The sequence below is a fragment of the Struthio camelus genome, chromosome 20 (assembly GCF_040807025.1).
Source record: "Struthio camelus isolate bStrCam1 chromosome 20, bStrCam1.hap1, whole genome shotgun sequence".
Taxonomy (NCBI): Eukaryota; Metazoa; Chordata; class Aves; order Struthioniformes; family Struthionidae; genus Struthio; species Struthio camelus.
In genome coordinates, this window is record NC_090961.1 from 5,012,012 (window position 1) to 5,025,115 (window position 13,104).

Sequence of the window (13,104 nt, forward strand, 5' to 3'; positions counted from 1 at the left end):
CTGCAGTCGCTCTGGGGCTGCTAAATCACAGACCGGCTCTTTTCTCCTTTACAGCAGTAGCGCCACGGAGCGAGAACAACACGGCTATAAGGAGAGGCTGCTTTTATAAAAGGCCTGTGGGAGAACGTGCGCGTGAAAAGAGCTCTAATGCTTGCGCTAACAAATTGTAAAGTTAATGCAAATACAGATTAAGGTCCCCGTGGTACCTCCAGAGCGGGTGTGTTCCCCGCAGTAGCACCATCCACCTCCCCACGCTTTTCAGGGCTGAACTGCAACCTGGCCTGTTGTCAGCCCTGCAGTTTTGCTGCCCGGCCCTTCGCTCCCCACGCCGCCTGCTGAGTTACAACCAAAGGATCAGCCAGCACCAGCCGCGGGCCGGGGAAGCAACGTCCCTTGGGGCTGAGTCAAGGCATCGGCAACGGACCAGCTCCTGCAGAGCCCCTTACTCACGCTCCCCTTTGCTCGAGGAGCGAGAGAGCAGTCAGGCAAAACCACAATACATTTAATTTTGAGTATTAAGCCAGCATGGTCCAAAGCTATAGTGGCTTCACAGTGGGACGTTGCTGCCTTTTCGCTGAGCCAGTAACTTGCAACATCGCAGCTGCGCTAGATGCCGCTTACAATTACACGAGATGAAAACAAGCGTTCTTTGTGCGTTCGCAGGGCTATACCACGTCCCGGACATCACTCGCACCTTAGTTTCACTTGTAAATAGCACAAAACATTTCAGGGTATGTATTAGGCAGTTTTACTTCTCCCTTTGCCCTGTCAGCAGCCTGACACCCGGGAACATCCCAGTCGTCTCCTCTTGGACGGACGTTGGCCTGTCCTGCCCGTAACCACTATCACGAGCCTTGAAACGAGCACGTCCCTGCGACCAGCATCAGCAACGCGCCGAGTCGCACGGACTGGACCTGGAGGGAAATCGAGCAGTCTCCCCCATGGGAACGGCGGGCTTGGGGTTAGGGCGGCAAATCATGCTTTTCGGATAAAAACCTGCATCAGAAGGAAAACCCTCCCAAGGAGCTCCAGCACAGGCTCCCGACTGGCCCAGCCTCTGCCGCTGCTCTGATAACCCAGCATCTTGAACCAAGCAGTTGAGAATCGGGACGAAAGCCCGGCTGTGCCCTGGCACGTCACAGAGCAGGAGCACCCAAGCCTCAGGGTCTTTGCCCCATCCCTGCTCCCGCCGCCAATAAATCCACGCCACCCGCCCCGGTATTTCTCCCGCAGAGGCAACGCGGGGCCCCGCGTCGCGGTGTACCTGGGCTGGCACTCTCTCCCTGCACAGAACTCATGGACCGGCTCGGGACGGGTCATGGCATCACAGTACGTATCGTCCACTTCGATCCCGTCATAGCGCACACACATAGCATACGTGGACATCACTCCTGGTGTCAAAGAGAACACACATACACACACACAACAAAGGACGCTTGGCGATTTTGACATGCAAACATTTTTTTTTTTTCTTTTTGGAGCTGCATTTTCCAAAACTTCCTTCCGACGGGAAGCAGCAGGCCTGACTTGACAGGGGGAGGACCGAGGCGGCAGTTCCCGGGCCACCCAGCGGGGCTTGCCACCGGCAACAGCACACGAAGAGCATGACTGCAATGGAAACGCCTGGGGCACCGAGCCTGCCTGGCCGATCCCTCAGCCCAGCAACCCAAAAAGCACCCGCAGCACGCTCGGCCCCGGAGCTGCTCTCGTACGGGACCTCCCCTCCTCCTCCCGGCACCGCACGGAAAGCGAGCATCGCCGCACGGAGACCTTTCCCCCCCTGCAGAGTAGATTTTGCCAAGTCCATTCTGGGACCTGGCCGGGGACCAGGAGGCTGCTCTGGCTACAGGTAACAAGAATTTCAGCTCTCAGAAACATATGGTTTGCATGAAGCTGAAAAAAAAAAAAAAGATCTTGACATTGTATTGCTTCTCTGCGATATGTCATTAAGAAAAGGTAACGACACCGGAGAGATTTAAGTAAAATATTGCCCTGCTGGCTGCAAGCTGGGGCACAGCAGCCCGTCCCAGTCAAGGGGAAAATTTGTTCAAAAGGGATCAAAGAACTCAAAACTGTCCTCGAGCACAGGGGTTAGAGGATCCCGGGGACAGGGCGGCTTGCGAAGCGCCTGCTGCCTGCACCTCGCGTGCAAAGCGCCTGCAGGACAAGAACAAAAGCTCTGGCACGCTTAAAAAAAAATAAAACCTGTGCATTTGTTCTTTTAAAAAGCATCCCGTAGAGATTGTAACCTCCTCTTCACCCTTTGTTCCTTCTTTCTAACTGCAGAAGTGAGGAAGTATCTGCTTTATTTCAGGGAAGGGGCTGTTTGGGAAACGGTGCGGGTGAACGTACTACCCCGGTGCGCGTTTCATTCCAAGTGACGGGTTTCTCAGGAGCTGGAAAACGCCATCGATTTTCCTCCCCCTAAGCAATAGGCAGCGAGGGAGGACAGAGATCAGGTGGTTGGAAACTTCTGGGAAGGGCAAAAAGGGGGAGAATTTATGCCAAAAGGACAGAGGCCAGGTTGGGTATCCCTGACGTCTATGTTGCTGTTCCGGATTTGCACCATCATAGCTGAGATCAGACTGTCGGGTAGGAGGAGGGATGGGAGAAACAAAATCAAAATCCAAAACAAAAAGAAAAGGAAAAAAAAAAACCTAAACACGAATGCCACTTTGTTTCCTGCCAGAGCTGAACAGTCTTCAAAAATGTCACAGTCAGAAAGAAGCCGAGCTTTCAAAAACATTGTAACGTTCAAAAAAGCGGGGGGGGAAGAAAAGCAAAAACAAAAGCAAAACCCAGCTGGCTGCAGAGATTTCAGCCACCTCCCTTCAGGGCTGCTCAGGTTCACGGACCAGCATGCTCCAACCCAGCGCAGGTTTTAGGACCCCACCGAGCCTGAGCGTGTCCCTGCCGGGCTCATAAACGAAAGCCACGTTCACAGCTACCGAAGGGGACTGCGTTTTGCAGGATGACGGACGCGCGCAGCACGAGCCGGGGGCGCGCGTGCGCGAGCGAGCCCGGGATCCCGCGGGAGCGCCGCCACGTCCTCCGGTCCTTCCCATCGCTAACGGGCAGCAAAGCGACTCACACACCAGGCGATTGCAGCGGTTGTGCAGAGGCTGAATTTGCTACCTGTAGTGCACGTAGAGCTGCAGGGTTCGTGGGAGGAAAGCTTCCACCTGTACATGTCAGCCGCACTCACACCTTGGCCCTTTCTTAACAACTTCAATCTGTTTCTAGCGATAAGCAAAAAAAAAAAAAAAAAAAAAAAAAAGCATTTATCAGGAGAGCTGCGATACGTCACGTCAGACACACACATCGCTGCGATCAGGTTGCAGTTTGGTGGTTGGGTTCGGGGGGGGATTTGCTTTGTTTGTCGGTCGGGTTCATTTTTTTTTTTTTAGTTTTTTTTTTTTTTAATTTATGGTTCGTTTAATTTACGGTTTGTTTAACAACATACCTGTCCTGAGCCCCAAGTAGAATCCCCAGCCCGGTTAGAGGCAGAGCTTCCACTGTCTAGAAATAGAGAGAATGGGATAAAAATACCCACAAGTAGAAACAGTTCAGAATTTAACAAAAGTTTGCATTTTTCTGCTCAAATACACCTGGCCCTCGGCGTACAGCGCCTAAAGGTGCAGTATCTCCTCCCCTGGGACACCAGGTCCAAGCTGGCACGCCGGCTCTTGCTGCTCGGAGACGGCAGAGCACAGACTCCCTCCAACCTTTTCGGCTGCTCGCATCTCACCAGCTTACTCTTTCCTACAGCCTACGCATGGCCCGGGAGCGGGTCAGCCTGCTTTTAAACACAAAGGCTTGCCATTCGCCTACCTGTCGCTCTGCTTATACTTGGGTCGCTCTCGCTAGATTCTTTAATTTTTGCTATGCAATTTGCATCCCTTAGGAAAGCCTGCCTTCACACACGTAACGCCGCTGGGAAAGGAATAACGGGTTCATCCTGACGTATGAACAAGCATTCGTAAAACCGAGGATAACAGCTTCGCCCAGTTCAGCGCATAGGTACGTACGGCACTGTTATAATACATCAGGGATACTGCACCTTTACAACAAAAGGCTTCGGTTCGGGTCTCGTACCTTTGTTCAAACCCTTGAAATGTCTGTACTGATTTAAATAGTGCGTAAGGTTGTATCCTGACATCCAGCTGTCTCTGGCCTGGCAAGATATGCAGCTCGTATGATTTCTAGGCAGCAGAAGCTCTGAAATTGCCTTATTTATGTGGTCGTAAGAAAAAGTTCAGGTCTAGTCTACCAAATAAATCTTTAAAAGGACACTGTTGAGAATCCAGTAGTTTTCCTTTCAGACCCACCCTCCTTCCATTGTTAGCAACGGTCTCCTGGAAGAATTAAAAACAACAGTCTCATTTTCCCGGATAATTTTCCCTCTGTCGTTCTGGCAAAGGGTCATTTCCTGCGTTTGAAGTGGGACTGAAATGAACGCGGCGGCTGTTTTTGTGTAAAAATAACAACCTTAGCCTACTATAAATAGTGCTTTATCTTGCCAAAACAGCTTGGACTGGGGACCCGCATCATCCACCGACACCAGCTCAGCCCTGATGATCATCATCTCTTCTCTAACTGCTGCTGCTCAGCCTGGACAGGGCTCACGAAGCAACCGTGTTCAGTAAGGCCCATTAAAAATGGTGGTCAACATCTAGGGTTTTTTACGTATATGTTCGTTTGCCCCGAAAAAGAAGGTATTGCCTCGCTCCTGTGGACTGCACCCTGCTCTCAGCAGCACCAAAGCAAATCCCAGGTTACCCAGCGACCGGGAGTCCCTTTCCCGGTTTCACCTCCACCGCTTCCCAGGAGGTCACGCCAGGCTGAAACCAGCAGAAGCGACGGTAGAATTTGACCTCTGGGATCCACGTGGCTCCCCGATCCCCGTGCACCCCAAAAGAGGCTTTGTATCACCGCTGGGGATAGAAAACCCTTCAACAGTGTCCCTTTAACGTGTGTGATGTTCCCTAAAGAACTTCTTCTACGGGCAGTGAGGTCACAGGGACAAGCTCTAGATAAAGCAGACATTTGGTCATGGGGCAGCACTTAGTTCTCCTACCATTTCGAGGAGACAACACTGGTATTTTGTTTTCTTCTACATGCAGACAGCAGCAAGTTGTTCTACAAAGGTGGTGGGGGGTTTTTCTCTTTTCTTTCTTATTATGATTGTTATTAACAAAGTCAAGTATTCTCTTCGCTGCCTGCACTTTGCATCCACTTTGACGTGAGCAACAGCGCCCAAAATTAGCACCAGTCCATTTTTGCAAGATGCAAGTCAGCCCTCATTGCTGATTTCTAGCAAAACCTGTTTCTGGGGCAGGGGAAACGACATCCTTTTCTGGCAAAAGCTGCCACCTCGGGGCCAGCTGACGCTTTGGCTGCTCATCTTCAAGAAATCATCCTTGTAGCAGAAAAATAATCCTAACAAACGCACACAAACTCCAACGCGCGGAAGCTCTGGGTTCACGTTTCTGATTTTTATTTCGTTTTTTATTTTTGACCAAAGTAGGATGAGCCTTGGCTACTCGCGGTGCAACAGCACGGGCCAAGGCTGAAGCAGCAAAGGTGCCTGGATGCGCCCGGCTGTACAAGCTTTAACTGCTCCAGGAGGGGCAAAGCAAGACAACGCTCCCGCCATCGCAAAACAGCCCTTGTCCCTGTCCTTCGGCCTGCAGAGCTCGTTCCTGGACAGCAACTACAAGCCCTGCGAGTATGAGGTGCCTTTGTGCCTGGATGACTCCATCCATACCCCACCTCCACCCAACGCTGCCCAGCGTGCACAGAGACTGCCTGGTGGCAGCCTCTGAAAGACGGTCCTCTCGCACGTGTCCGCTCACAGAGAAGAAAAGTGAAGCGAAAAGCAAAGACACCGCCAGGGATCACAAAAGCACAGAGGATGGGAGGGATTTTGGGAGGCCTCGAGTCCAAGCTCCTGCTCAAAGTCAGGCTAACGCCGACGCTAGACCAAGTGGCTCAGGGCCTCCCGCAGTCACAGTTCGGACAGCTCCGGGGATGGAGATACCCCACCCCACCCCAGACCCCTGCTCCCACTAGCAGCCGAGGAGTTCTTCCTGTGTCCCACTGCAATTTCCTCTGTTGCCTCTTGTGCTTTTCCTGGGCACCTCGAGAGCAGCCTGGCTCCACCTGCTCGGTCACTGCTCTTCGGACGATGGAAAGCTGCCTTCCGACCCCCTTCGCCTTCCCTCCACCTGGAGGAGCAACTCGAGCCCCTCAGTCGTTCCTCCCATGCCTTGTGCCCTTCAGCTAGACAGGGCAGGCAGACACAGTCATTCTGACTCACACCCCCTAGCAGTGACAGTCCAGACCCAAAATAGCACCAAACTGTGATTAAGGGCTTAATCCTGCTGCTTTGGGTACCAGTGGGAGTTCTGATGCTAGCTTCAGTTGACACGAACGCGTCCATCACTCACAGCCCAGGGAGGATGCAAAGGGAGCTGTGGGCATGAGGATGCAATGGCAACCGGGCTTGAAATAATACATAACTTTGGGCAGGGTGGAGGGGCAAAAAATCATAACAACTGAGCAGGACCCTGCCCCACAGGACCACAGAGAGGCTGAACACTGAGCCTGCAAATGTGCCCAGAGGTCATAGTGATGTGTCCAGCAGGACCACAATCCCTGCCGGGCACCGCACCATCCCCCCTCACCCCCAGTCACCCCTTTTGCAGAGAAAGAGGGGCGGGGGGGGGGTCCCAAAGTGCGTCCATCCCACCTCCACTGGGCAGGAGGCGCTGGTTGCGAGCCTGGCCGGACCTGGACCTGACTACCACCTGCCTGCCCAGTCCTGGGCACGCTTAGAGATTGCAAGGCACCTTCTAGCAAAGCAGCTGGGGCTTTAAAAGCCAGCTGTCAAGTTTCCATCATGCCTCCAGCACTGGGTCCGGTAAGGCAGACCCTTTTAATCTGTCCGAGGCACTGGAGACGTTTGCAGCAGGCGATGTGCTCAGTGCACTTGAGCAAGGCCTGGCTCAGCACAGCCCCGTGTGCATCTGCACGCTCATGCCCTACATCTGGCAGCACAAGTTGCCACTGAGACTTTCTGAACTGCTGTTTCAGATGGCAATACCTCCGTGCAGCACGTGGAAACCACCCCCCAAGGGCCCCAGGGACCATCAGGGCTCAAAGCACAGCCCAGAGCAGAGCCAGCCCAGGACCTGGGAGCAAGGGCACTGCTCATCCTCCTGCCGCCACCTCTGAACACCCCTCAGCCCAGGCCAGCGACTGCTAGTACACAATCAGGAGCACAGAGGCTGAGCAAAACCCCAAATCCCCTTTTTAGCTACTACTGTTTAGATCTGAAAAATTCAGATTTTGTTCCAGAGCAAGCGGAGGGAAGAAGAGGGAATGTTTTTGAAGAGAGCTGGGAAGAAAGATAGCAATACTCAGTATCCCTCCGTACTGAGTCCTTCTTTAAGGAGTTCAAACTTGAGCAACACATCTTTGACACAGGAGGGGCTGAGGATAGTAGAAAGAGCTTTAGAAGCTCCACCAGCAACCATGCTAGAGACATCGATAGATTGCCCGTTTTACGCGGCTCTGCCTTCCCTTGTCCTTAGACATCAGAGCTCCCCTGAATTTTAAGGCGCTTGGAACTCGCTGTACTCCTAGGAGGTGGGAAAGCGGTAATCCCTTGCAACAGCGGCAGAAGCAGAGGCGTGGGTGACTGACGTGCCGAGGCCGCGCGGGAGCCCGGGGCCGGCCCGGCGAGACTCGAACGCACTGGCGCTCCCCTGGCTCCCGCTCTGCGGCCGCAGCGTGGCAAGGCACCGGAGCCAACGGCGCTATCCTCACTTGTCAGAGAGTGCTAATGAAATGCTTTCTTTGGCGGCTGAAGGAGAAGTTTCCAAGCCAAGCCGCAGGAAAAGATGATAGACTCAAGCCCTTGGCAATGTTTTAGTGTTCTTATCATTAAGAAGTCTGTTGATACATTTGGCTGCATGGAGGTTTTCTTTAGAATAAGTTTCTTTAACGTAAAGCTAGCCTAAGTTCTGGGTAAGCAAGGCTAATAATAACCAGAGAGCGTTTATGCTACGTAACTTTAGCAGATGTAGAAAGCGCTGCATAACCTGCGTTTTACTGGTGGGGGAACCAAGAGACAGAAGGTCGAAGGGGCAGGGCCAGGAAGAGAAGCGCAGCTGAGATTTGGGTGCCACAGGGCCAGACACAGCCCAGAACAAGCCAGGAGGACGAGCAACGGGGAGCCGAATCCACCGCTGCGTCTGGGATCTGGATGGCTCCCAAGGCCCTGACTTCAGCACGAGCCCTCCTGGGAGCGCTCTAATTTGCAGTTGCATCCGAAGGACTGCAAATTGTTGTTCCACAGCAACTGTCCTGTCTCCGGCCCCATCAACAGCTAGCTTCCAGCGGGCCAGCACTCGCGCTGCTGCAGGCTGAAGGCCGCTCTTTGGCAGCGGAGAGGCCGTTTCCAACCCTGACATACGGTACAGCCATAAACAGGCTGAATGGGTCCCGAGGGTCTGCTGATCCACACTTGGACGCTTCCCCTCAGAGCACAACTTCTACAGGCGTTTACTGGGAAGAAGGCAGCCTGCTTGCACTGATCCAGCCACACTTGGGTTGTTTCAGGCTCTTTGATGGATAATTAGAGCTTTCATCTGTATTTTCAGCACCCAAAATAAGAATCTTGGAGGGGAACATGCGGCTGAAGGGCCACAGTGTAGCCTGGAAACAGACTGTCTTTTCCATTAAACAGCTTGGAAACTGACGACTCTGTTCACTTGCCCACACCTTGGTACCTACCACCACTTGGACTGCCCTGGAGACTCCCCGGGCACTAGACAGATGCGTGGACAAGCACTATCCTGAGGCTCCCTTTCACCGAGCCCTCCCTTGCCTGGATGAATTCAGCTGTTAAGGCTAGATTGTGCCTTCTTCTGCCTCCCTGCTGCGTTTTCTAACTCTGACGCTCAAAACCAGTCAAAGGGATCCTGAAGTGCATATCCTACTATCGACTGCTCTAAGCTTTTGATATTCTTTGCAAAGCAGTGATTAATTGCACAGCTGCTTCATCAGTTAAGGCAGCAAACTCAGGCTATTTCTGTCGTCCCTCCACAAAAGCCCTTGTTGTTCTGCTCTGCCTCTCCAGTAGTAGTTCGATAAGCAAGGCTACTCCTGGGAGCTGCTCTAAGCCCTTTCCTGCTAACACAAATGAGAAGGCTTGGGGGGGGGGGGGCAAAGTAGGTAGAAGTGAGCCAAAACCAACTTCAGCTGCATCAGGATATGAGCAAGGGCCTAGGGAAATCAGTGCTGGGCATCAAGAGAAGACAAAAACAACAGAAAGAGGTTTCCTTATGGCTGTGGCTCTGATAACGTGCTACAGTAGGCAGAGAGCAATTAGCAAGTTGACAGCTGTCAGCATGGACTTGCCAGTGTCCCCTCTAAAGAAGGCAAACTTTCCTCTTGCTTAAATGCTCTCCTAACTTTCTACTCCCTAACTTTGATCCTTCCTTTCAAATTAAGCCCTGGTGGAAACCTTTTATGACATTCTGCCCTCACTTACCTTCTGGTTTTCAAAGCACTGAAAACACGTATCGGGGTCTGCCTTTAGCACAGTATATGTTGAGAATAACAAGACATAGGACCAGCTATAAAGACATGTCTCCTACCTTGCTTTGTGGGTCCTATTCCCCTGGGGGCTGGTCATGGTGACGGTGGTGTTTGAAAATGGCATCTCCGCAGACGTGTTGATCGCCTTGCCATTGCTCAGCTCCATGTAGGTGCTATTGATGGTATAGGTCACAACGTCATCGGCATCGTCGTAGTCAACGTACAGGCTGTCAATATGGGAGCCCACGGAGTTGATCGGGTCTCCCTGGGCAAAGATGCTGTTCATGGTCATGTTGAGAACCAGTTCCTTTGAGTCCGAGGTCTTGTCCAGCAGCTTGTCGGTGATGGCATTCTCCGAAAGAAATTCCCTAGAGGTGAACCTGGGGTCAAAGTCTCTGTCGTCATGGTCTGTCTGGTAAGTAGACCTGGTTACGTTTGAATCTAGATTGGAGCCAATAGGGGAAACAGTGATGACCACAAAATGAAATAGACTCGGAGCGGGAGGTGCAAGCAGCCCAGAGCAGCGCAGGCAAGCCTGGGCAGCTAGAGGGGGAGCTGGGGCAACCCGATGGAGTTCAGCCCATGCACCCAGTGCAATCATGTCAGGAAAGCACCCCCAGGCAGTGGCGTGATGGGATGGCCAAGGCATGGAAAGGAGGTTGCTGGGGGCCGTGCCAAGGCAACAGCAGAGGTTGCGACAGGAGGGAGCTCCACACGCCCAGGACTCCCCAGCTGTCTCCTCCCCTCACACAAGGCAGAAAGGCAGGCTGCAAAGCAAGCCCCACGGAGCATTACCGACAGCCACCCCACCACCCACCAGAAACCAGAATCTGAAGGGCAAAGAGACTCTATGAGTGGAGATGTTTTAAAGAGCTTTCCAAGGTTTCCACAAAAATGAACCAGCAGAATCACTAACGTTAGGAAACGGAGTGATTCTCAACAAGAGCTCTGGAAAGCACAACAGTGAGGCCCAAGTCTTCTCCTTACCTTTGGGTTGTTTGCCCTTCAGTTTTGGCTCACAGTCAATAGTTTCTGTTCTTTCATAGACCTCATTGGTTTCCTGACCTTTGCTCAAGTTTAAATCTTCCTCTGTGTCCTGCCTTCCAAACACCTGGTTCTCCAAATCTATCCTTTCCCTGGAGATTTTCCCAAAATAAGTTGCATTGTGCTGGATAAAACCCAATGGCACATCTCCATCAAACTCTCTGCTTTCTTCGCTATCTGACTCAGAAAAGGTATAGTAGATGGGCTGCAGATTTGAGTGTGGCTTCCTCAGGAGAGTATATTCGAACGTGATGGATGGATTCTTGCCATTTTGATTCCAGACCTGAAGAAACAAGTGAAATTATTAACTGATGCAGTAGACATATGGCACGCAAAGTTTGTGATTAGTCTTGGAACTGATGGTTGATATCTATTTCACTGTTTCCAATCTGCTTTCTATCACATTGTCAACTTCTTATAACTGGAACAGCACAATTTGCCAAACATTATTTAGCAGCACTGCCCTGGACATTAGCACCAGACCAGCAGCTGGAAGATCTAGGCTTTACTCCTTCCTCTGCCAGTGAAGGACCGTAAACACTCGGGCAACTTACGCAACCCTTCTGCACTTCCCTCTTCAACCGTATAAGAGGGAAGCTAGTGATGCATTGCTCTGCTTTTCAGAAATGCAACTGTGAAGTGAGAGGCACGAGGCTACGGACAGCCACTTGCACAAACCTATTTCTATTGTGTTGCAGTGAACTGGGAGCCTTCACGTCCACCTTCACCTGCTCCATCGCAGCTGAGGATGGGACCTGGCAGCTGAGGAACTGCAGCCTCTTTTACTGCTCTAATGCTGGTGTAAGCACCTGAGCAACCGCCCCTTCCCCTTCCAAAGGGGCCCATGGCTGCATGGAAGATGGCAAGGGCTAGACGCTGGCTGGCTGCCCAGAAGCCCATTACATTTCTTCATACGCCTAGTTTCAGAAGGTTAAAAAGGAGGGAAAAAACAGTGTAGCAGGTTTAAAAGTTTGTACACTTGTCCAAGCTCTCTGGCCCAATTACCGATTTTTACTTTTCCTGTCAGGCAACTCATAGCCAGGGAGTAGAAGAGAAATACCCCCACAGTGCCTCAGGAAACTTCTCCCTCCAGAAAAAGAAGCTACCAAACCTACGCTCATTATTTAAAGCCCTGCATCTGAGAGTGCTGAGGCAAATACAGGTTTGTGCAAGGAACAGGACACGATCACCGCTTCTATTCCCTGCCTGCATGGGGAAGGGTAACAAAACTGTCCCCCTTTGGGTTGGTGTGGCCACCGCGGTTTTACTGATGGAGACGCGTCCATAGAAAGGAGCGCAGCATGCCTGCAGAGAGAATATGAACCTTTTCTCCCCGCTCCAGAAACCACGTAGCCATGTTAGCCCAGCACTGAGCCCACCCAACACAACCATCCTCTTGGCCGGATTTACGAGCTTGGACTTCAGGCTGTGCTAGCAGCTTGTCTGCCAGCTTAGAGCTCCTTCCAACCCGTCTGGCTGGGACAAGCAGATCTCCCCGTCCAGCTCCCCAGATGCTGTCTTGCTGCTGTACACAAGACTTGCCCACCAGCAACTAACGTACTTAAGAACCACGCAGGAAGGAGAACAAGATATTCAGCAGGATTCAACAGGATTGTTCCCTCCCCCATTACGTCCAGCCTTGAAAACTTGAGTCAAAGCACACCATTATATTCAACCCTTGATTTGTCGGTCCTTGTGCGACAATATACTCTATGCCGGTCTCGTAGACATCCATGGGCCTGCGGTACTTGAACACCGTGCCTGCAATGTTGAAGTTCTTTGGGCTGTCAACTTTGTAGTTCCCATTGAAGAAATAGTAGCCAGCTTCATCAGCCACAGCTTGGAACAAGAAAGAGAGAAGAAGTCAGTTCCACTAAACGTAAAAGAGGATGCAATATTGCTGTTTGCTCATTCAAGGCATAAAATTATTAGTGTTGCAGGAGAAATATTTGTTTTGTTACTATAGAATAACAGACAAACACATGATTTCCAACACATTACATAGGTAGGCACCCACAATTCTGGGTCACTTTCTTCTATATTAAAAGCTCTTGGCAACAAAGGGCTGGTGTTGCTTACGAGTTGTCCACGGCACCCCTCACCCTTTCAGCACTCGCACAGCATAAAACATTAAGTGATAAAAGTGGTTCCCCCCACACACACACACACTGCAGACATTGAGATTGTCAGACTGCCTGCACCAGGGGTTCCTTCTTTGGGAACACCGAGCTGATTTCACCTTACAAAAAATAAGTAGTAATAATAAAAATAGACAGTCACCAGCAGAACTTCACTCATCATCCATAGCTAACCCAGGAACTGCACTGAATACAGGCTTTATGCAAGCCTTGCTACACGTTTCCATGATCCCTGGAGGGTGATGGCAGCAACGCGTGCATCTGCTGGCAAGTGGGGAAAACCTGGCTTTGCCCATCTCCTGGGCGGCTCTGCCAT

At 51.6% G+C, this 13,104-nt stretch overlaps 1 protein-coding gene across 11 annotated transcripts in view; it reads right to left on the bottom strand.

Moving 5' to 3' along the window:
- Positions 1-13,104, bottom strand: part of ADAMTSL2 (ADAMTS like 2) — a 29,466-nt gene that overhangs the window by 7,225 nt on the left and 9,137 nt on the right. For 8 of the 11 annotated variants that reach the window (XM_068914825.1, XM_068914827.1, XM_068914823.1 and 5 more), the window contains 5 exons: positions 12,314-12,489; positions 10,594-10,933; positions 9,666-10,047; positions 3,136-3,239; positions 1,265-1,391 (listed from right to left, as the gene is read on the bottom strand). In XM_068914825.1, the coding sequence (XP_068770926.1) occupies positions 1,265-1,391; positions 3,136-3,239; positions 9,666-10,047; positions 10,594-10,933; positions 12,314-12,489 (1,129 nt within the window). The remainder of the gene's footprint in view (positions 1-1,264; positions 1,392-3,135; positions 3,240-9,665; positions 10,048-10,593; positions 10,934-12,313; positions 12,490-13,104) is intronic. The other 3 variants (XM_068914829.1, XM_068914828.1, XM_068914826.1) reach the window with 2 other exon arrangements.